This window comes from Sminthopsis crassicaudata, chromosome 4, assembly GCF_048593235.1.
Source record: "Sminthopsis crassicaudata isolate SCR6 chromosome 4, ASM4859323v1, whole genome shotgun sequence".
Lineage (NCBI taxonomy): Eukaryota > Metazoa > Chordata > Mammalia > Dasyuromorphia > Dasyuridae > Sminthopsis > Sminthopsis crassicaudata.
Genome location: NC_133620.1, coordinates 268,142,272 through 268,166,725, shown reverse-complemented (window position 1 = coordinate 268,166,725; position 24,454 = coordinate 268,142,272). Strand labels below are relative to the sequence as shown.

Genomic DNA, 24,454 nt, shown 5'->3' with positions numbered 1-24,454 from the left:
CAAATTGCGAGACCGAGGCGGGGAGGTGGGGAAGGGGGAAGCGGAGCAAACCGGAAGCCTCCCTTGTCTCCTCCCACTTCCTGTTATTATTTTTTGACAGTTTGCGCGGGATTTGGGACCTATCCTAGGGCGTCTGAGTATTGAATGGGAGTGCGTCACCGGAAAACGCTTGCCGACTGATTGAAGGAAAGTGGAGCGTTGCGGTCAGGTAAGGGATCTAACTAAATGTCCAGAATTCTCTGCCACTAGCGGGAAAGGTAGAGAATCGCGTTTGGGAAGACGGAAAGCCCTCCTTTTGTGGCCATTCTCGGGGTGCCGCGCGCTGGCCAAGGTTGTTTTAGAGGCCGACAGGATACTTTGTGGAAACGAAACCCTTTTTTAGGGAGGAAAGTGGACATTGTGGTGGTGCGCGCCTAGGCAGGTGCATGTGGGGCCTTCCCTTTATCTTGTACCTATTTTGTATGTAGATATGATTTAGAATACCACCAGTAAAGGTAATGTAAAGCTTGGGCAAGTTTGGGATCACTCTCTATAATGCCGCGTTTATTTATACATGTAGCTAGCTTCTATGCCATGTAGTAGCGTTGAGCATTGTGTCAGGAAGATTTTAGTTAGAATCTTCTCTCAGACACTTAAAAGCTTTGTGGTCTGAGCTAGTCAGTTAACCTCTTCCTCAGTTTCCTCATCTGTAAAATAGGAATGCTATACAGTTGTGGTAAGGATCAAAAGACATTTGAAACGCTTTAGTGCCAGCAATAAAATAGTAAACATTTTAATAAATAAATATGTAAAAACTACTGTGCGCTCACAGGTACGTGGGATAGCAGCGTTGTGAAGTGGACAGTGCGAAAACTCACCTTCCTGGGTTCAAATCTGCCCTCAGATACTTGATAGCTTTGTGACCCTCAGCAGATCCCTTAACTCTGTTTGCCTCAGTTTCCTCATCCATAAAATAAATTGGAAAGGAAATGCCAAACTAGTACGGTATCTTTGCTAAGAAAACTCCAGATGGGGTCACAAAAGTCGGGCATGACTATAAACCAGGAGTTCTCAAACTACTGGCCAAGGGCCAGGGCTGGCTGAGGACGTTTATACGGCCCACCGGGTTATGGCAAATGGGCTGAGGAGCGGAGGCAGAGTGTGAGGTTTTGTTTTTACTGTAGTCCGGCCTCCCACAGTCTGAGGGACAGTGAACTGGCCCCCTGCTTAAAAAGTTTGAGGACCACTGCAAGTGACTGAAAAACCACTATGTGCTTTAGTACTCCGCTAATCTCTGGGAATAAAAAAAAAAAAAAAAAAAAGCAAGACAGTCTTTGTCCTTCAGAAATGTATAATCTTGTTATTACATGCATCTGCCCTCTCCCCTGTCTTTCATAGAGTGTATGTACTATGAGGTCAGAAAATGCTTTTTTATTTTCCCTATGTAAACTCACTAAGTGCCACATAGTTATAGGTATTTAATAAAGCCTTGTTAATTGATTGATTAAGGGAATCTATTGTATGAATTTTCCTTCCTCACTTCCCTCCACTATTACCTCCTACCCTCCCCCCATACATCCCTATTATTTGTCACCTGTAATAGAAACTTAATAAATTCTTGTTGATTGGTTGTTGGCCTTTAAAATCCTTTACAACCTGCCATTCTAGGTTTTCCTGCAGATTTTGAGTTATTCTCTTGTCAACTACTATGTTCCAGCCAATGTAAATTAACTATTAAGTCACAAAGATTTTGAAGGTATTTTTTAATCTGATGTTCCCATTAAAAAGGACAGCTTGACAGTGGGCCAAGATAAAAGATAAGCTCTTTCAAGTTTAAACAAAGTTGTGGATTAGGTGATGAGAGAGGAACTCACACAAGACAGGATCCTTGCCATTGAAGAGCTTGTATGGGGAAAGACGGTACCATTATGTAATGTACAAAAAGATCTGTTAGGTTTTGACTGAATGAATGTTGGATGGTGTCAAGAGAGACTGAGACAAATGGGTTGTCCTAGATAACAAGAATTATAGTTAAAAAAAAAATTAGGATTTTGCTTGGACCTTGACATTATTCATAATAATCCAAATCAAACAATTATGAGTCTGATATATTATACAAAGGTATGTTCTAAATGCTGGGCTTATATATAGGAAAACCTTTGTTGTTGTTCAGTTGTTTTTAGCCTTGCATTACTCTTTGTGACCCTATTTGGGGTTTTCTTCACAGAAATACTGAAGCCATTTGTTTGGTCCTAATTCTTTTTTGGATCTATCTCCTTTATTGGTCAATTCATGAACCTCTCATAGATTGTTATAATTTCAATGGAGATTATCTTCAGCTAGCAGGACCTCTAGTCCAATGGGTCTCAAAGAGTATACTAATAATAGATGTGCCACAAATTGTGTAAAACTTTTCGTACTTTGCCAGCTCTCCCTTAGTGCAAGAGTTCTGAATTTTTTTAACATTGTATAATATAACATTATATGGTTTTTAACATTATATAGTTTTGTTTTTTTTTTTTTTGTAACATTATATAGCTTGTGGACCCTGGTGAAATCCATAGGGCTCTTAAAAATTTTTTGGAAGTCATATAATATATGGGATTACAATGGAAACTAATTTTATTGAAATACAATTATCAAAATATTTAATACTTTGAAAAAACTATTCACAGACCCTCAGGTTAAGAATCTGTATAATAAATAAAGAATATGGGAACCTTGCTGTAATTTCTCCTGAGTTCCAAGCCTGTATCATCAAAGGTTCTAAACATCAAAAACTTGATAAGTTCTAATCAGAATTCACTATCTCCATCACCTGATGTGGGAGAGAGGGGAACGAAGAGACAGAACTCATTTAAGACCATTATCTTTGTAATATATGATATCTTTATAGTGTAATTTATATAATATATGTTATAACATACATAGGACTATATTTGATTTCACAGAATATTTTTTTTTGCGTGCAAACTAATTTTTTTTTTCTTTTTGTACTCATATATTTTTCTTTGCTTTCTTTCCTCATGGTTGATATGCAACTCCATACAATTCTGATTGAGGTTCCTTGGTTCAAGACCTGGACCTTCCTGGAATATTTTTTTTCCTATTATTTAGAAACTCTCTGGCAACTTGGCCTTGGAATAATATAGTCATTCTTAGGAATGTAGCTATTGGGAGTAGTGTGGTACAACCTTAGAGAATATGTGTGAAAGAAAGGGAGTTGAGTCTGATATCTTTATTCCGCTAAGCCAACCTTCAAGAGTGTCTGGTTTGTCATCCAAAAGTCTGGGCTACTATCTTACACTTAGACTCAAATAATGAGCACTTCTTAGTTTCATTAAAAAAAAAAAAAAAAAAGAAAGAAAGAAAGAAAGAAAGAAAGAAAGAAAGAAAGAAAGAAAGAAAGAAAGAAAGAAAGAAAGAAAGAAAGAAAGAAAGAAAGAAAGAAAGAAAGAAAGAAAGAAAGAAAGAAAAGGAGTTATTTTAAGACCCTCTTACCAAATTTCTCTTTAATCTTGTGAACTCTTGAACCTCAACAACTATATTTTCCCTTTGGTGTTCTATTGTCTCTAAGGAAAGAAAGAGATTTTGTTTTAGTTTTCTTCTCCCTTGTACAGAGCTTTGCTTTTCTATTGTTTTCTTAACCTTACTGGGATTGAGTTATTTAATGCACCAAATTTTCAAGAGAAAATAACCACTAGATGGTGCTTGAAGTCTTTTCTCTTCAACTAAGAAAACAAAAACTAAACAGTTTGATGTGATTAAAGCTCTCTTATTGACAATCTCTGAAGCAATTCTTTGAGTATTAAATTATACTATTTTAGAATTAAATTGATATTAGTTTAAAAGGGTGTTTTTAGGTAGAAATTGAGAAAGCCTTATCAAATACAGTTCTTTTAAAAATTAAACCCTAACTTTAATCCAGTGTAAGGGTCAGCAGCTATTTGTACTAATTTTCATTTACTTGTTTCCTTTCAATACAAAGATAGATAGTAATAAATTGTTATCTAGTCATCTGGACTAGATAGCCCCTAATGACATAATTGTTTTACTGTATAATTTTTTTAGGATAATGAGAGAACCCAAAATTAAAATAGTTTATTTATAATATTAATGTGTACTTAGTATGTTTGAACTGATTAAAGTTACATGACATTTTAAAATCTTCCCTTTATCTTTTTGTTTGTTTGTTTTCTTTAGCAATCTTAAAGAACTAATTTATTCTTTATAAGTCATAATGCCTGGAAGAGCAGATGCAAATCACACAAGAGAAACCAAATCAAAAAACAAGAGCAAATATCAACAGTGTAAAAAAACTGGAAAAAGAAAAGTTGATAATGAAGATACTAAGGAGTCAGAGAAAGAGGTATTGATAATGTTATACTTAACTCTCACTTTCTCTTCAGTCCTTTATAAATACTTTGCCCTTAAGAAACATCACTTTTATGTCTGGAACTAGTAAATTTAAACTGATTTAAGGGCAACTATAAAATATTCTCCTATCATCGCACTTATCAACTCCCTATTAATTAATTTTGTTCTATCTTTCTTAACACAAAAATCATTCTTCTTGGAAAAGAAAAAAAATGTATTTTACTATCTCTTTTGTCTATTATATTGTCTCATCTTCCCCCAAAAATGACCTTGTTGCTTGAGTTTTCTGCTGTATTCAACCTAGCTTAAAACAATAAACAAATCCATGACCTTAGTATTTATGTCTAACCATAACCCACTCTATACTTTAGCATTACTAACACTATTCTCACAAAACTATGCTTCTTTCCATGATCTGCCTTTGTTCCCTTCTATATCTTTTTTTAAAATCTTAGTTGGAAAGGGCGATGGAAAGATAGACTAAAAATTAATTGGAAACTAAATAATCTAATCCTTCTAAAAAATAGGTGAGTCAAAATATAAATCATAGAAATAATAATCTCTTTTTTATTAATTTTATAATTATAATTTTTGACAGTACATATGCATTGAGTAATTTTTTTTTTACATTATCCCTTGTATTCATTTTTTTCCAAATTTTCCCCTTCCTCCTTCTACTCCCTTCCCTAGATGACAAGCAATCCCATACATATTAAATGTGTTACAGTATAACTTAGATACAATATATGTGTGTAAATCCAATTTTCTTATTGAACGGTAAGAATTGGAATTCAAAGGTATAAGTAACATGGGTAGAAAGACAGTAGTGCAAACTGTCATTCTGGAAATAATAATTTCTTAAAAGACAATGACTACAATACAGGTTATTAAAATTTATGAGATGCAGCCAAAGCAGTATTTGGAGGAAAATTTTTTTCTCTAAATTCTAATAGCAACAAAATGAGAAAAGAAGAGATTGATAGGGGCAGCTAGTTGGCACAAAGGATAGTAGAGCTAGCCTTAAATTCAAGAGGACCCAAGTTCAAATCTGGTCTCAGACACTTAATACTTCCTAGCTGTAAGTCACTTAACCCCAATTGCCTCAGCAAAAAAGGAAAAACAAAACAAAAACAAACAAAAAAACAAAAAACAAACAAAAAAACATGATGAATTAAGTATACATCTAAAAACAAACAAAAAATTGGAAAAAGAAGACATTAAAAATCCCTAATTGATCACCAAATGGGAAATTCTGAAAATCAAAGGTGAGATTAATGAGATTAAAAGTAAAAAATAAAAATTGTTGAGCCAATAAATAAGCCTGAGTTAGTTACATTAAAAAAAAAAAAAAAACAATAAGATATGTCATTGGTTAATTGATTGAAAAAAGAAAGAAGAAAACCAAATATCCAGTATCAAAAATGAAAAAGGTAAAATCACCACCAATGGAAGTAAAAATTAAAGCAATCATTAGGAAATATTTTGCCCAATTAGATGGTAATCAGTTTGATAATCTGTGTGAAATTAATGAATATTTACTAAAATATAAATTGCCTAGAGTAACAGACCAGGAAATAGAATGCCTAAATTATCCCTTGTTAGAAAACGAAATTGAACAAGCCATTAATGAATTTCCTAGGAAAAAATCCTCAGCACAAAATGGGTTCATGAGTGAATTCTACCAAACATTTCAAGAACAATTCCAATACTATACAAACTATTTGGAAAAAAAATAGATGAAGAAAGAGTACCATCAAACTCATTTTATGACCCAAATATGATACCTAAACCAAGAAAAGCTAAAACAGAGAAAAAAATTATAGACCAATTTCTCTAATGAATATTGAGGCAAAAATTTTGAACAAAATACTAGCAAGATGATTATAGCAATACATTACAAGGATTATACACTATGAGCAGGTGGGATTTATATCAGGAATTCAGGGTTGGTTCAGTATTAGGAAACCTATCAATATAATTGATCACATCAATAAGACAACAAGTACAAATCATATCATTATCTCAATAGGTGCTAAAAAATCTTTTGATAAAATACATACTCCATTCCTATTAAAAACACTAGCAACATAGGAATAAAGGAGGTGTTTCTTAAAATTATTAAATTGATAATAATTCAATCATTAAAATTATCTATCTAAAACCATCAGCAAACATCTATAATGGAGATAAACTAGAAGCCTTCCCAATAAGATCAGAATTGAAGCAAGACTGCTTATTGTTACCACTGTTATTCAATATTGTACTAGGAATGTTAGATATAGCAATAAGAGAAGAAAAAAGAAATTGGAGGAGTTAAAGTAGACAAGAAGGAAACAAAATTATTACTCTGCAGATATGATTTTATACTTAGTTTTTTAGTTGATTCTCCAGGGTACTCTATTTGAAATAATTAACAATTTTAGAAAAGTTGCAGAATATAAGAAAACCCACATAAATCATCACCATTTCTTTATATCACCAACAAATTCTAGCAGCAAGAGATAGAAAGAAAAATTCCATTTAAAATAACTGTAAACAATATAAAATACTTAAGTCATCCCGCCAACACAGAGCCAGGAACAATATGAACCCAATTAAAAAACACTTTTCACACAAAGTCAGATCTAAACAGTTCGAGAAGTTGCTTATGGGTAGGTCAAGCCAACATAATAAAAAAGATAAATCTGCCTATAAACTAATTTATTTATACAGTGCCATACCAATCACACTACTAAAAATCTTAGTTGGTAAATGAGTCTCTTAAAGAGCCATCAGTCTGTTTAGACGATTATACCTGTTCTTATTCATCCAATTAATTTATTTTTTTATCTTCAGAATTTCATTCTTGAAAACATCTTTTTAAAATCAAATGTAACTAGAATTTTGTAATATGGAATCATACCTATCCTTTTCTTATCTTTTGCAGAGCTACTCTTTCATAATATAGGATGGATTTCAGACTATTCCCTACTTCCTTGTCATTGTTATGAATTTTTAAGATTAAATGGTAACTTCACACCCCATCATTTGTACTTCAGCTACCACTTCTTTCTTTTTTGTCAGAATCGGTTCCAGAATAGCAAGTCTTCTTCACAAGAATACATTTATTTAAAATACAATGCTTTATCTCTGCCCTTTTTTTTCCCTTCTTCTGCCTTTCCTTTCTAAAATCACTGTTTTCATCTGACAGTAATTATGCTAACACTGCCTCCTCAAATATCTTTGAATTCTTGTCCGAGGCTTGATATAATTAGCACTGATTTCTAACTTCCTTTTATTTCAGAGGTATCATCCCATTCTTCATGAATTGGCAGGTATAGGTGGTCAGTTTTATAAATCTTAGAGAGCACTCCACCCCATCTTGAATACTTAATTTCAGCATGTTTGGAAGTTATCTCACTCTCTGCAATCTTCACTTTTTCTGTTGAAGCCTTTCTCCTATGTACTTACTGCATTTTAATTTCTTATAGCTGTTTCTGTATAGCACGTTGTAGACTTCTTTAAGACAGAAACCATATCTAATTTTTTAATCTTTGTTTCAGCTGCGGCTAGCATTGTATGTTGCACATAATACACAAAAATAAATTTTTGCTTTGATCTTAAGTGCCCACTAAAAACAATGCTTTTAAAAGTTAAGCAATAAGTTTTCCTCTTATCTAACTAGTACACAAGTATCAGGCTGCTAATATATTTAGGATATTGTTGGAAAATTGTTTCTCTATCTAATTTTTTTTTCCTAGGTCAGACAATCAATCAAACTAATGAAGAAACAACCAGAGAGTCCAAGACAGCCTTTGCAAGGTTAACTTTTTTCATCTCCTGTCTTTTGTTCAACTGACTTTAAGTATTGAAGATTTTATAAAGGAATTCCCCCATCTACATATAAAAAGCAAAAATTATGATTTTGAAGATTCTATGTAAAGTCAGACAGGATAACATTCTCTTTGATTGCTAGTGATAATAGTACTGATACTAGTTGCAATCTTTCGCCCAACTTTGTTTCTTAATGAGGCAGCTGTAAAGTTCCCAGCATTTTCCACATGAATTTTAACGTGCTTTAACCAAATGCTAGTTAGAAATTTTATTATAGCTCATTTTATTCTAATATAAATTGTAAAAGATTGAATAGATTTTTTTTTCTTTAATCTTCTTCGAGGAGTAGGCTAAAAGGTGCCCAGAATTGTCATTAGTGGTTAGGAATTATCCTGCTGGTCTTGGAGTATGATCAGTGCAGAGGAATTAATGGGAAAATCAGGTATATGGCAACAAATTCATTTCCTTACACTGATCTGACCCCTTGCCTTTTAGATCAGAAACTTATATAAGGGATAGAAATAGAGTATGAAAGAAACAGAAGCAGAACAGTAGTATCTGTAATCAGAACCATAATCCAAGTAGCATTTAAATTATGGTAAGAATTTTCCTTTCAAAGTCAAATATCACATTTTTTCTCTTTCCTTTTTTTTTTCTTTTTATAAAGTGATGTAGGGAGATGAGGAAGCAATTGGGATTAAGTGACTTGCCCAGGGTCACACAGCTAAATAAGTGTCTAAGGCCAGATTTAATTTGGCTCCTCCTGATTCCAGGGTTGATACTCTGTCTACTACATCACCTAGAAGCCCTCAAATACTACATTTTTAAAAATATGTGTTTGGGCCATTGCTGAATAGGCTGCAGGATTTTTTTAAACAAAGTTTAATAAAGAAAAATATTTTAGAACTTACTACAATATATGAATTCAAGAGAAGTAGCATGGTATATTAGATATTTGCCCTGATTACCTAATTATCTCCAACATAAACTAGCTATATGACTATGAATAAGTAATTTAACATCTTGGTGCCCCCAGATAACTCATTTAAGAGTAAAAATCATAGATGAGTTGTTGCTATACATTTAATCCACACGAGTTTACCAACTAGTAAACATAAAATTTCTCTAACAATAAAATCTAACCATTTTTTTCTCTATTTCCTGTCTTAAAGGAAACTTTTTTTTTTTTTTTTTTTGGATGTCCTGTGTGAAATCTTCCTGTGTCTATTGACTAGCTCTTACCAATAAACTACCATACCAGAGACAGGCTTACTGTAGTTTATTCATTCAGACTAAGATATATTCTACCAGCATATGATGGATATTTGTATCCCATACAATTTGACTAATGTTTATGTAGCATGAGACAAAAGGGGGGGGGGAATTTTTCGAAATTAATTACAATGCATCTGAAATCATCTGCTGATCATTTCTTTGAGAACAATAATATTCCATTACCTTCATATATTATAACTTATTCAGCCATTCCCCTACTAATGGGCATCCACTCAACTTCCAGTTCCTTGCTATTCCAAAAAGATCTGCTACAAACAATTTTGTATATGAAGATCCTTTTCCCCTTTTTTATTATCTCTTTATAACCCTTTGGACCTAGTTCCAAATTGTTCTCCAAAATGGCTGAATCATTTTACAACTACATCAACAGTGTTTCAGTTTTTCCCACATCTCCTCCTACATATATCATTATCTTTTTCTGTCATCTTAGCCAGAGATTCAAAAATCTCAAAAAAATGTGACAGTATTGTTGGAATCAGTGGTTAGATTCAAGGTGACTTAATGTATGGAATGACAAATAATGCATTCGAATATTCTGTGTGTGTGTGTGTGTGTGTGTATGTATGTATGTATGTATGTGTGTGTATAATTCTCTTTATTTAATTAGCCATAAGTACATAATACTTTTCTATAGTGCCCAATATAATGTATATCCTTTGTGGGGGTGAGAGAGAAAGTTCTAGATCTGTGATTCATTGCAGTAGAGAAATGCTAGGCTGATCACTCCCTCCAAAGATTAATGTGTACTGTTCATCTCTTTCTTGAAGTCTTGCCCAAAGCACTGAGAGTTATTTAATTAGCTAATAGTATGAGAGGAAGCATTTGAATCTAGTAGAGGTTCCTGACTTCAGTGTTAGCTATCTAGAGTGTTGGCTATCTAGCCACTACACAGACTGTCTTATCAATTTTTTGTTTTGTTATTTAATCATTTTTTTTCATGACCCCATTTAGGATTTTCTTGGCAAAGATACTGGAGTAGTTTAACATTTTCTTATCCAGTTTGTTTTGCAGAAGAGAAAACTGAAGCAAACAGGGGTAGTGACTTGCATAGGGTCACACAGCTAGTTATTGAGACTGGATTTGAATTCAGGTCTTCTTGAATCTAGAACCAGCTATCTAACCACTATACTACCTAGTCACTCCATATTACTTATATTCATATTAAACTGTCAGGTTCTACTTCGTTCCTGTGTAGTTGATATCTCAGCCATTTCATTTGGTTTTATAGGACAAGAATTTTTGAAAATTCAAGTTCTGCTTTTGTACTATTTATAATTTGAATTTATCTTACTAATTAAGATTGTATAATAAAAGGTAATAATTGGCATATTGAAGGAATAAGGTCTATTGGTTCATTAAATATTTGAACCAACTAAAAGTCAACTGTTCTTTAATGAAATATTCTAGGAGGGCTGCTTGTGCTAGATTCATGGAACTAATTCCGATTGCTGTAGAGGTGATCATGTTTTCGATCTATCAGTTCTTAGCAGCAGATGATCTCTAAAGGAATAGTTTTGTGGAAAACATTATACCTATATCACTAAAAGATGAAACCACTCTTTCATATTCTTTAGAGGATTTTAATTATATCTGGCTAGATCTCAGATTTAAATGCAAACATAGAGGGCACAAAAGCTGACCCCTCAGGTACTTGTATATAAGGAATATGCTCTTCCAGGTTTGTAAGATTTTTGCACTGTATCAGCTTTCTCCACATTAATACAAATAGCCTGTATCTGTCAGTCACAGAAAAAATTATTGGTATCAATGTAATCTAAAGTCAGATTGTCCTAGTAGCTTATATGTAGAAAGAACTTTGCTTCTGACATTTACTCACTACTTATCAGAAAGGGATTTGAGGATTTGGGTTTTGTTTTGTTTTTTGAACTCTTTAAGAGCTCTTAACTTGTCAATACTCTTTGCACTTAGTATTGGTCTTTCAGACAATTTGACTGTAATATACACTACAGACCTTCGGTAGCTTTGGATGCAGGCACCTGATTGTTGGGAAGGAAACTTATGAGTCTCATAATTAGCCTAAAGATAATATGTAATCATGAACATCTGGAATTGGAGCTTATCTCAGATTGGGCAGTGTGCTCTACTTGAGTACGAATAATATACTAAGAATGACCTTGACAGAAGCTACCTTTATCTTAGAATGATAGTGGGAGGAAAAGGGAAGAGGTCAAAGCTTTTTGCAGAAAAGAAAGAAAAAAAATTAATTATTAGCATGGAAATTTACAAGACTATAAACAATGATATTTTGGGGGGAAAAGTCTACTATTACTAGTAATGTGTAAGCCAAAAAGGATTTTGATAAATTATGATTAAATATTAAAGTTTCTTCTGCTTCAAACATCTCTCAAAATGGGAGTTACACAAAATACACAATATTACACAGTAAGTAGTAGTAATAATGATGATAATTCTCATGATGTTAATAAAAATAGCTTGATCCATTACTTAACCTTATTTTTATAATTTAAAATTCATTCTTCCCATAAGAAAGTTACCTATAGTCAAATGATCAAAATATGATACTTGCTAGGTAAAAAAAAAAAAAAAAAAAAAAAAAAAAAAAAAAAATCCAGCCAGTTCACAGCTATAGCATATACTCAAAAAATTAGAATAACTGAGAATGAGTCTTAACAAGTAAACAGTACTTACCTCCAGTGTCTAATCATATTTTTATTAGTTTGATGATGGCAAACTATTTCATTGTTGTCACTTATTTAAGAAAATGTTTAGTCACTCTCCTGTCATTCAACATGTTTAGTTTTTTTTTTTTTTTTTTTTTTTTTTAACAACTATAAGTGAAAAGCATTCTGCCCCCTCAGGTCAGACTGGTATTGATCTTTTCAACTGTCTTCTAAGGAACCAAAGTTACATATCAATTTTGAATAACTATTATTCCTTCTTATTTCAGTTTGAAGGTTCATATTTTAGGCATATGTCTGAAATAACAATTAACAAAATATTCCCACTGATAAGGTGCTGGACAACATGACCTTACTGCATAGGTTCTTAAGCTGCAGTACAAGAAGATGTTTTTATTGTTGCTGTTTTTTCATTTTAATAGCTATATACACTTCAGTATAATTAGATTCTTTTGTAATACTGTTGTTAATGCATTTAAAACTGTTATTATGTGGGGGCAGCTAGGTGGCGCAGTGGATAGAGCACCAGCCCTGAATTCAGGAGGACCTGAGTTCAAATATGATCTCAGACACTTAACACTTCCTAGCTGTGTGACCCTGGGCAAGTCACTTAACCCCAGCCTTGGGGGTGGGGGGTAGGGGAGGAAATCTAAAAAAAAAAAATGTTATGATGAGAAAGGGAGCATAGTTTTCACCATGCTTCCAAAGGGATCCATAAAATGTTAATGCCAGCTTTATTAGGTATTTTCACTTACTTCAGACTATGTCAAACATTTTCTGTAAATATTAGGTGATTAAGCAATTGATCTGGTTTCATAAAACTGATAGTTGAATTCATTTAATTCTATGAGTTTCTTTCAAATGAACCACATTTTCACCAAGAAATAAATCATTGTCATGCTATTTCTCTGCCCTTGCTAGAAACTGGGAAAAATGCAAATATGAAAAAGAAAACTTTCAAAAATAAAGTAACATGGCAACCTCTCTCAAAAGATAATGAATATTTTGAGACTATCATGGATTCTATGATACGGTGAGTATGTAGCCTGTGTGCCTATTTTTGCTTCGGTTTTTCTTTTTTCTACAGCTTTGTTGTTGTTTAATCTTTTTTTTTTTTTTTTCCCCCAATCATGGGAAATCATGTCTGACTCTTCATGGTCCCATTTAGAGGTTTTCTTGGCAAAAATACTGGGATGGTTTGACATTTCCTTCTCTAGCTCATTTATAGATGCGGAAACTGAGGTAAACAGGTTAAATGATTTCCTCAAGGTCACACAGCTACTAAATATCTGTGGCCAGATTTGAACTTAGAAAGGTGATTCTTCACTTCAGACCCAGAACTCTATCCCCTGGGATAAAGAGTAGGAGAAAGGGTGGCATAGGATAAGGTGAGGTACAGAGGTATGTAGATTAATGAGAATGGGATAAAGGGGGAAGGAGGGAGAAAAGATAAGGGAGGGCTCCATAAGTAGGGGAAAGTTAAGTAAAATCAAGGCAAATTAAGGAGCAGAATTAAAGTAGAAGAATTAGCAGAGATAGGAAATAAGAGATATACACAAAAGCGATAACAATCAGGAGTAGAATTTATTAGAATTTTTTTAAAAAGAGGCCTAGTTATCATTGAACTCATAAAATCAAAATATTCAATCAAGAAAGAAATCTGTCAGCCATATTAATATTGATGTAGGTGCATGTTTACATATGTGTAAATGAGGGTATAAATTATGCTTATATTTATGCATGTAAGTGCATGTGTGGGTTTGAATATATATACATATATATGTCTGTGCTTAACTGAAGTGGGACTATGAAAGGAGAAAAAAAGAATAAAGTAAAAGTGCACAGCAGAGAACAAAAGAATAATCTACAAGGAAGCAAAGAAAACATAGAAACTCATGAATATGATCTTTTCTATTATATATATACTTTCTTGAAAGGGAAATTTATTGTTGCAGATTTTGAATACTCCCTGATGTTCTGCTGGGCACATGACAATGTTTCATATTTAGTTTTAAATAAATATTTTTAAAAAGAAGAAATACTCATTACCATGATGAACCTCTTATCATTCAGTAGGGCTGGTCTTCGGACTATAGAAATAAGTTCATTTTTAAAAACTTTTTAGCTTGGTAGGATCTACTGGTCTTGTGCTTTAAGGGAATAATCTCCAAGAACTCAGAATTCTCTCTTCTTTATGATGAAGTATTAGAGTAGGACTTTAATAGGGAATGTATCATCTTTAGATTTTTTCTTACTTATAAGTTATTTTTGTTGTCTCAGAAGAATGTACATCCAAAGTTTTATCATTCAAAAGGAGATTTCATTTGTAACTTTAAGAAGACAAGACTATAAAACTTCTTATTTGTTATTTAAATTCTTACTAATTTCCATTAATGCTTCTGGGTTTATGTTGCTTTGTCCATAATTTCTTTGGAGTCTTTGAGGTTCTGATTTGTTTTATTTAGATGTCCCTAAAGATTCCTATACTTTTTATCACAGCTTTAGTAAGTAACTCATAATGGAAAGTATCATTGATAGGCTAATCAGTGATTATTAAAATTGTTTCTTTCCATGTCAGAGCTACCCCTCTCCCTTTAAAGATGTGTACCATGAAGGATTTCCTAAGATCTAAGTCAAATGCTAAAAAACCCTATGGAGAGGAAATCTGGCTGCTCTCTGTAACCTTAAATGCAAAGAAAGAAATATCCTCTTGTCATTTGTGGGGTGCTGTTTTACTTTTCTGTTACATTTTTATAATCCCCATGTAATGATAATGGTTAAATTCACAATCATACAATAAAATCCCAAAGATATAGTACCAATTTAATATTGGAACCTCAAAAACTCCTTAATATATTTACTTATCAGAACTGAGTCAGTTAGAAAGGAGATAAGGTGTAGGTGTAGATGCCAGTTAGAAAGATAAGGTAATTCACATATGAAATGATAAAAAATTAAACCAAGGATTTTATTCAAAAATGTAGAGATTAGGATGAATTATCTCAGAAATTAAGAAAAAATGCACTTAGTTTAATTACTGTTTAAAAGTCTTCTTTTTCTTTAATTATATTTAACTTCTCTTCTAGATCTGTTTTGAGAAATGAAATAAAAGAAAAGGAAAATACTCAAATTCATCTTAACTGCTTAAAGGAAAGGTAATCTTGTCATTGCAAAAGGTTAAAACAAGAAAAAGAAATTATACACTGGTTCCCCCATCACTAAGACAAAAAATAAAATTGATCATTGCTATGATAACAACTAATAATATTCTCTTTTCCATTGCTGAAGATTTCTTCAATTGTGTGAAACTCATAAGATCTCTCTGGGAGAGTGGAACAGCCTAAAGGAAGTGTCAAATCTCTGTCTGAAGGAAATGGAAACTCTTGAGGCAAATAAAAAAGACCTGGATTTATTGCAGGTATTATAAAAATATAAGTAGGAGGGTTTGGCAATATCTAGAAAGTAAGGTGAGAAATAAAAGGACTAAAAGTTTATCACAAATCAGGGTAATACTCTGCCAATTTAACCTAGAAAATAGTAAAAAACCCCCCCATGTTGAATAAACTTCTTTATTATAAATCGTTTTCAGTGCGATATCATGTGTACCTAAATTTAAGCTGCAGTAAATGAATAATAATCTGGTGTAGTTCTTTTTCTCCTTTTATTTCCCTAAATATATGATATTGTTTTCTATTCAATTTATGGATTTTCACATAACTCATGCTATAGAATTTCAGAATCATTTTCTATTTATATTTAATATGCTTTTAACTGTAGTCAAGAAGTGCTAGCAGCTACCAAAATTGACCCCAGTCTTTTTTGTTTGTTTAAACTACTATAACAAACCAGAAGTAGGAAATTACAGGACATATTTAATAACTTTTATATGTCCTAAAAATCTGGCTTGCAAATTTTAGTGCTTGATCCCATTTAACTTTTAAATGTGCTTGCTTCTGCCTTAAACTGCATATGAGTCAGTCAATGAAACATATATTTAGAAGTATAAGACATTTTCTATTTCATATTACTTGGAAACTTTTAATCTAATTGGCAATTCAAAATAGTCCTTAGTTATACACACAAATGGAAAGAAGAGAACTTATAGATAATATAAAGTATTAGATACCATTAAAAACATTGCTTTTTGGAGTAAGACATGTATCTTCCAACATTCTTTGGCTTCTTTCCCATGTTTGTAGGCCTGAGATTTAACTTCTCCTTCCCTTTTGATTTTGATTTCATATATATAGCGTAGGATTCACTTTTATAAATAGTAATCCACAAACTGGATATTGAAATTGACTAAGATTAATTTTGTGTTGAGTACCATGAAAAATTCTGTTGATGTGTTCAAACTAAAAATTAAAGAATACTCTTTATAAATAAGGTCCAAATTCAGGCCTTACCAGGGCTCACACTACCTATGTTTCTGTGACAAGTCATTTCTAATCTTCAGTTTTCTCATCTGTAAAAGAGGGATTATTAAATTTCTAGCTGGAAAGGACCTTGGGGGTTCTCATCCATATATTTATTTTCTAGGTAAAGAAAACAGGTGATATGGTGACCACTGTCCTACAAATAGCAAATAAGAGAGCTAGGCTTTGAAGAGTGGCCCTATGATTATAAAATTATTGATCTTAATTGAGGGAAAGAATGTAGGGTAGAGAGCATTTATATGTTATTTTCACTATTTTTAGATGAAATATCTTTTCATTTTTCTTTGATTTCCTCATTATTTTCTTGTCCATTTGTGGGTTTTGTGGGAAGAGAAGATGTCTTTTTTTTTTTTTTTTTAAATTTTCATCAGACTTGTTTAGGAAATAGGAAGATTAGAGCAACAAAGACATAAGAGAAAAAAGTGCCTTAAAATTATATTTAATTTATTAATTATCACAATTTCCTTTTTGGATGGATTTAAATATGCCACTGTCAGTGTAGAAAATAGAATTAACAGTTCAAAAAAGTGTCTTGACTCAAAATATTTTTCAAAAATATTTTCATAATATAATAAAAATGACAATTCTGCCTAAATTGATCTACTTTTTCAGTGCCATACTAATCAAACTGCCAAAAAATTATTGAACTAGAAAAAGTAATAACACATTCATCTGGAAAAACAAAAGGTCTAGAATATCAAGGGATTAAAAAAAAAAATACAAAGGAGGGTGGGTTAATAGTACCAAACCTAAAACTATATTATAAAGCAACATTCACCAAAATCATTTGGTACAGGCTAAGAAATAGAATGGTGGGCCACTGGAAGAGATTAGATACACACAATACATCAAGACTTATAGTATTCAATAAACCCCCAAATTCCACCTTCTGGAATAAAAACTCTTATTTGACAAAAATTGCTGGGAAAAGTGGAAAATGATGTTAGAAATTCAGCATAGACCTACATCTCACACCTCATATCAAAATAAGGTCAAAATCGATATATGATTTGGGCATAAAGGATGATAACATAAACAAATCAGGAGAACAAGAGATAATATATCTGACAGATCTTTGGAAAAAGGAGGAATTTATAACCAAAGAAGAACTAAAGAACATTATGAAAGGCAATATGGACAACTTTGATTACATTAAATTAAAAAGGTTTTACACAAATAAAACCAATAGAAACAAGATTAAAAGGGAAATTAAAAAGCTAGGAAAAAATCTGTATAGCCAGTGTTTCTGATAAAGATCTCATTTCTAAAATATATAAAGAACTGTGTCAGATTTATGAGAATATGTCATTCCCCAGTTGATAAATGGTCAAAGGATATGAACAGACAATTTTCAGATGATGAAATTAAAGCCATCTATAGTTATATGAAAAAATGATCTATATCACTATTCATCAGAAAAATTCAAATTAAAACAGCTCTGAGGTACCACCTCACACCTCTTAGATTGGCTAAGATGACACAACAGAATAATGATAAATGTAGGAGGAGATGTGGGAAAACTGTGACACTAATGAATTGTTGGTGGAGTTGTAAAATGATCTAGCCATTTTGGGTAGCAATCTTGAACTGTGCCCAAAGAGCTATAAAACTATAAAACTCTTTGACCCAGCAGTGCCATTGATGGGTCTGTATCCAAAGGAAATCATAAAAGAGGGAAAATGGCACACATGTGCAAAAATGTTTCTAGCAGATATTTTTTGTTATAGCAAAAAAATTGGAAAATGAGTGGATGCCCATCATTTGTGGATTAGCTTAACAAGTTGTATTATATGAAGATAATAGAATGTTATTGTTCTATAAAAAAATGATGAACAAGCTGATTATAGAACAGCCTGGAAAGATTTACATAAACTGATGCTGAGGGAAACAAGCAGAATCAGAAATAAATACATTATACACAATAACAGCAAAAATGTGTGATAATAGACTATGAAAGACTTGGTTCTTTTCAGTGGTTCAAAGCAATCCCAATGGACTTTGGACCGAAAAACACCATCTCTATCCAGAAAAAGAACTAAGGAGTCTAAATATAAATCAATACATGCTATGTTCGGTTTTTTGCTTTTTTTTTTTTTTTTTTTTTTTTTTTTTAATTTCTCCCATGGTTTTTCCCTTTTGCTCTGATTTTTCTCTCCTAACATGATTCATAAAGTAATGTGTATTTAAAATAAATAAATTTAATTAAAAAAATTTTTTTTCATGTCTTAAGTTAATTTTCTAGACCTCCTGGAAAATTTTAGCCTGAAAATACAAGGCATAAGATTGCCTTCATATAGAACAACTTGTGGAGTCAGTAGTTGGTGATATGAGTCAACTTGTGGAAAACAGTTGACATTGATTCTTTATAATTGTAATATGTTTTTTTGTCCACTGTATACTAAACCAACAAAATTATCTAAATTTTCCACTGCAACTTTAGAACCTTAGACAATGAAAGAGGAACTAAGGGTGAGGTAGGGTAAAAATATATGGAGAAGTTCATTATTTATGTCTATTAGTTTAAAGGAGTAAAAATATTTGGATCTTTTGTACTAAAAGTCATGTAGCCTAATACTACTCCTAGAACCATTTAGGAAAGACTTCCTTACCAGATACTCATAGCCAAGGATCTGGTCTAAGATGTCAGTTACACTAACTTTGAAAATCCATCACTATCCATTTGTCAGCATCCTTCTTGCTGCTCTGTTCATACTTATTGCTCTTCAAGGATTTAACCACTAGCTGCTGTGATGTAATTCTTGAGGAAAGCTATCACAGCAAGAAGCAACAGCATTCCTGCATATCACTTGTGTTTCTATCTGCTTGAAGCAGGACTTTTCATGCTAGCAGTCAGCATACTACATGGATAATTCTCCTGCAGCTTTTCATTATGGTTGGTTTATTATAGAGGATTCTTCTGTTCCCTCTATTGTGTCACATTTTTTTTTAAATTTGTAATTCACAAAGTTCTTCTAGTAATGTGAAGCTTCTGAAGTACATTGTGAAAAAAGCTACTCTTGACATGGTATTTCACTTTGTTTTGTTTTTTCTCCCTGTTTTGTTTTTTCTCCCTCTAACCTAGGAAGAAACTGAAAAAGCAATGAAGGCCACAGAATTAATAAAAGAAGATATTCAGAACCTTCAGGATAGAATTCGGATTCTTGAGAGTGAATTACAGGAAGAGGAGGAAAAGTCTAAGCAGGTACTCATAATAGCATGTATTATAAGTTCTAGATCCTGAAAGAAATTGCCTATGTTAATACAATTAATTTAAAGATGTAATTCTTGATTATAGTAGTGGAAAAACGAATAGAAATTGAGTGTATATTAAGTACTCTATCAATGTCACTCCCTTAGTCAGTAAACTTGCCTCTGGAATTAGCCCCTTAACTTCTTTTTAGCTTTTAAACCCTTAATACTAGCCTATCTTTCCAACCTTACATCATCCTACCAAACTGGCCTTTTTTTTCCCACCTCACACTGCACATCCATCCCATCTCCCAGTGCCGTGTCTTTGCACTGGCTGTCCTCCTTACCTGGAATGTCCCTTTCTACAAAATGCCACTCAGGCATCACCTTCTACATAAACACTCTCCTTAACTTTAACTATCTTAGGGGCAGCTAGGTGGTGCAGTGGATAGAGCACCAGCCTTGAATTCAGGAGGACCCGAGTTCAAATCTGGTCTCAGACACTTAACACTTCCTAGCTGTGTGACCCTGGGCAAGTCACTTAATCCCAGCCTCAAAAAAAACAAACAAAAAAAAAAAAAAAAAAAAAAAAACCTTTAACTATATTATACTAAGCTATTTCTTTTTCATATTTTCAAATTTCTTTTGTATGTATTTTTATGTCCTTGTTGTCTCCCCTGCTAGAGTATATGCTCCTCAGAAGAAGGGTTTATTTTATTTTTTTGTACTTATATCACTATCACCTAGCACAATATCTGATATATAATATTTCTACTTCATATATAATTGTTTAATTAATTTACTGATTGTCTCTGGACCTGTTTCAGAAAAAAAAAAAAAAAAAAAGAATATTTTCCCTTTCTAGGTGCTTCAAATAGCTGGTACCAAGGCCCTTTCTCTTCCAGAACTTCCCAAGAAAAGTATTAAAGCCCCAATACTTCATGTAAGTATCTTTCTTCTATTGTGATTGCAACTATTTATTCTTTACATTGTGGTTTAAACGTTTTCAATTAAAATTTTTTTCTAGGAAAAGATCTGTCTCTTTTTCTGGTGAATGCAAGCTTGCTTATTTTATTTTATTTTTTTATTAAAGCTTTTTATTTTTCAAAACATACGTGTGGACAATTCTTCACCATTAGCCCTTGCAAAACCCTGTGTTCCAATTTCCCCCCACTTGCCCCACACCCTCCCCTGGATGGCAAGGAGTCCAATTTATGTTAAACATGGTAGAAATGTTAAATCCAATATATGTATACATATGTATACAATTGACTTTTAAGAGTTCTAAGGGGCCTTAAAGATCATGTCTAATTCTTGTCATTTTACAGATGAAAAACTGAGAGCAAATGAAGTGATCTTCTCAAAGTCGTTTTATTCATGCTTTCAGTCATTTTCTCCTATATCTGACTCTTCGTGACCTCATTTGAGGTTTGCTCAGCATAGATACTGGAGTGATTTTGCCAATATTTTCTCCAACTCATTTTATTTATTTTTAAAATTAAAGCTTTTTGTTTTCCAAAACAAAAGCATGAACAATTCTTCAACATTAGCCCTTCCAACTCATTTTAGAGAAGAGAAAACTGGGGAAAAGAGAATTAAGTGACTGATTCAGAATCTTATAACTAATAAGTGTCTGCAATCCTTATCTAATTCATTTGCAAAATATAAATTCTAAAACATAATTTGATTAAGAAGAAATTTTTCCAACACATTTCCTTGTAGCAAAACAAAAATCTTAAAGAGAGTTGAGTGTGTGTTGAAGAAATATCCTTGGAAAAATATGTGTGATACTTGTTTTCCCAGTAGATAAAAAGGATTTATGATTTAATAATGAAAACAACTTTTCTTTTTTTGCCAGGATCCTATGAAGAATGATAGATTCCATATGTAACAGTGACTATTTATGTCCAAAGTATATCCTGAGAATTACATCATTGTGATATATATATATATATATATATATATATATAAAAATATATTAACTCAAAAAGCACCAATTTGGGCATGTCCATCTACAAAGAGAAACAGAAGAATAAGATTATACATAAAATCACAATCTACATTAGATACAATGTATCTAATTTTTTTAAAGAATAATAAATTTGGTATTTCAGGGCCCAAATTTGAGTGTGTTTCTCTCTGAACCACTTACTACTGTTTGATTTTATTCATTTCTTTTTGTTCTTTTATATTGTTTGTGAACATTAACTTCTCTGTTATAATTTATTCTGATATAGCATTTAAATGTTGTGTTATATTTTTAGTAAACTTCACAGAAATGATTGTTCTTATTCATAGTAGAGCAAAATGCACTACAATAGAAACATCTGCGGAGGAAAAAAAGTCTTTTTACTTACATTTTTCTTTAAAGACATTAGTCTGTTTTGAGATAACTTTATTTTAAATTTATTATATTTTTGTCTGTTTTTTTTTTCTAAAATTGTTCTATCACAGGAGGAAATTTTGAAGAGGATTCCAAATCAGAAGGATATTCTAAAGGATCTGCATGTCATGAATAATTCAGCAGAGATGAAGAACATGCTAACTTTCATAAAAGAAGCCTATAAGAATCTGGATGCCTCCTGAGTTCTTGTACTATATTGTGGACAAATTTAACATTTATAAATCAGTTAAAATGATTGTTACCTTTAAGAGTCTTTAGATATTATAGATGATAAAACCATCTAGGGAATTACAAGTCCCCCATTTATCACATTCATCACTTTTTAAAAAATAGGCATCTCCTACCAACTGAAAATCCAAAGAAGCTCTGGATCAGAAATGACAAGTTTAGGTGCTCTAGTCTCCCCATTCCACAGCTTTCTGATTTGTGCCTTAAGATCATATACCTAAAAACTAAGCTTTTTTTTTTCATCTATTTTGGATTTTCTAGGACCAGAGTTTCAGCAGAATATAGCAATTTTTTTTTAATTGAGGACTCAATCAAATAAAATAGGTAGGACATAGGACTGTTAATATGTACCTTTCAAAAGTGACTGATCTTTCAGTGACCAGTTACTTAAAACTGGAGGAACTATCCTCTTTTTTAAAAATCCCTTTTTTCAGTGCAATTTTCTTCCCTCTTACAACTCCCTGGCCTTCTTGCAATGAGCTATCTCAGTTTCACTGTTAGCTTTGTTTTTGGTAAACAGGAGAAACCAAGGGATTTATAAATGACTGTAATTTGGAACGACTAATGACATCACTGTTATTTCTGTGAGCATATAGATATCGAAACCTTTTTCCCTCCAGATTATCATGGAGGCATGATTATGTCCCAGAAGACTGATTACTAAAGAAATGCATGAATATTTTGTCTCCTTAAGAGTATCAACTCAAAAATAACCTAACATTTCAATATCCAAGGCCTAATTTTTTAAGATAGATTTTTTTTTGTAAAAAATGTTAACTTATTCATGACAGTGTACATAATATTTATGCTGATATATCACTAAATTGATACAGTTTAAAATTTATTTCAAGTGATAGTCATGTAATTAGCTGTCAAGTTGAAATAAAATCTTTGAGAAAATCGAAGCATTGTCTTGGTTTTTTGTAATGTTCTCTATTTCAGTTTTCTTGGGGTCTCTGGGAGCAGCCTTTTTTTTCCAGTTCAGTAATCACCACATGTAGAGCCAGGTGGCCAAATCTTTTATTATCTCTTTACCTGATGCTGAGCAAATTTCTGGAGAACCTTTCATGTTCTTAGGTCTTAGTGGGGGAAGTGCAGGAGGCCAGGCCATTCACCAGGAAGATCTAAGTTTGAAGATCAAATTGAATTTCTCCCCTTGGTTCTGAGAACTTCTAGTACATTTATCTTCTCTGGCCCTGAGAGCTTCCCCACTGTGGCTCTCAGTCCCTGCTTATATATTCCACACTGAGTATATACCAATCATTATATCACTAGGAAACCATCATTTGTTGTAGGATTAAATCAGTCATACTGAAACATGCTAAATTAGATAACCATTGTCTCTATCAATTCCACTGACTTAGTACCTTGTGAGAATCCTTTGTTTCAAGTTCAGAGTTCTGGCCCATAACAGTTTTTATTTGCTTATAAAATAAAATATTTACATATTAATTTTCTTCATACTATATATTTCTACAGCAATAAAAATCTATGACATTATTTAAAATCACAAATGCTTAAAATAATAAGGGACTTTAAAAACTATTTCTCCAAATTACAGATTAGACAAAAAATATTTTGTGAAATAAATGGTTAATAAAAGAACACTGAATTTGGAATAAGACAAGATCTGAGTTGAATTCTGCCAAGCCAGTAGGTGGTAACCATAGGCAAATAGTTAAATTCTCTGAGCCTCAGTTTCCTTCTCTAAAATGAGGATAATAATACCTAAAGTACCTCTTTCATAAAGTTGTGAAAGTCACTTTTATCAGATTATCAGCCCAATTAAAGTTTTGAATCAGTCTGAGAACAATACAATCATTTCTGATTACAAAGCTGTAATCTAAATGTGGACATCTCAGAGATAGAGCATGATTTCATGGGGGTGTGCTGCTCATACCTCAGAGAAGTATTACATAGAGAAGGATATAAAAACCTACTTGACAAAAGTACCATCTCATCTGGCACTTTCGGAAAATAACTTAGGTAGTTGTATGCTGTATGTGACTAAACACTTCATTTACGTCTACTGGGTGGAATTTCTATTTGTTCAAACCAAGTCAGCAAGTATT

General features: G+C 32.4%; 1 protein-coding gene across 1 annotated transcript; it reads left to right on the top strand.

Moving 5' to 3' along the window:
• Window positions 1-70: 70 nt before the first annotated feature.
• Window positions 71-23,284, top strand: CENPQ (centromere protein Q). The gene is made up of 9 exons (XM_074310689.1): window positions 71-208; window positions 4,183-4,348; window positions 8,097-8,157; window positions 13,047-13,158; window positions 15,212-15,280; window positions 15,414-15,543; window positions 19,644-19,763; window positions 20,616-20,693; window positions 22,205-23,284. Exons 2-9 carry the CDS (start codon window positions 4,220-4,222, stop codon window positions 22,334-22,336), a joined length of 831 nt encoding a protein of 276 aa, XP_074166790.1. The 5' UTR covers window positions 71-208; window positions 4,183-4,219; the 3' UTR covers window positions 22,337-23,284.
• The last annotated feature ends 1,170 nt before the right edge of the window (window positions 23,285-24,454 follow it).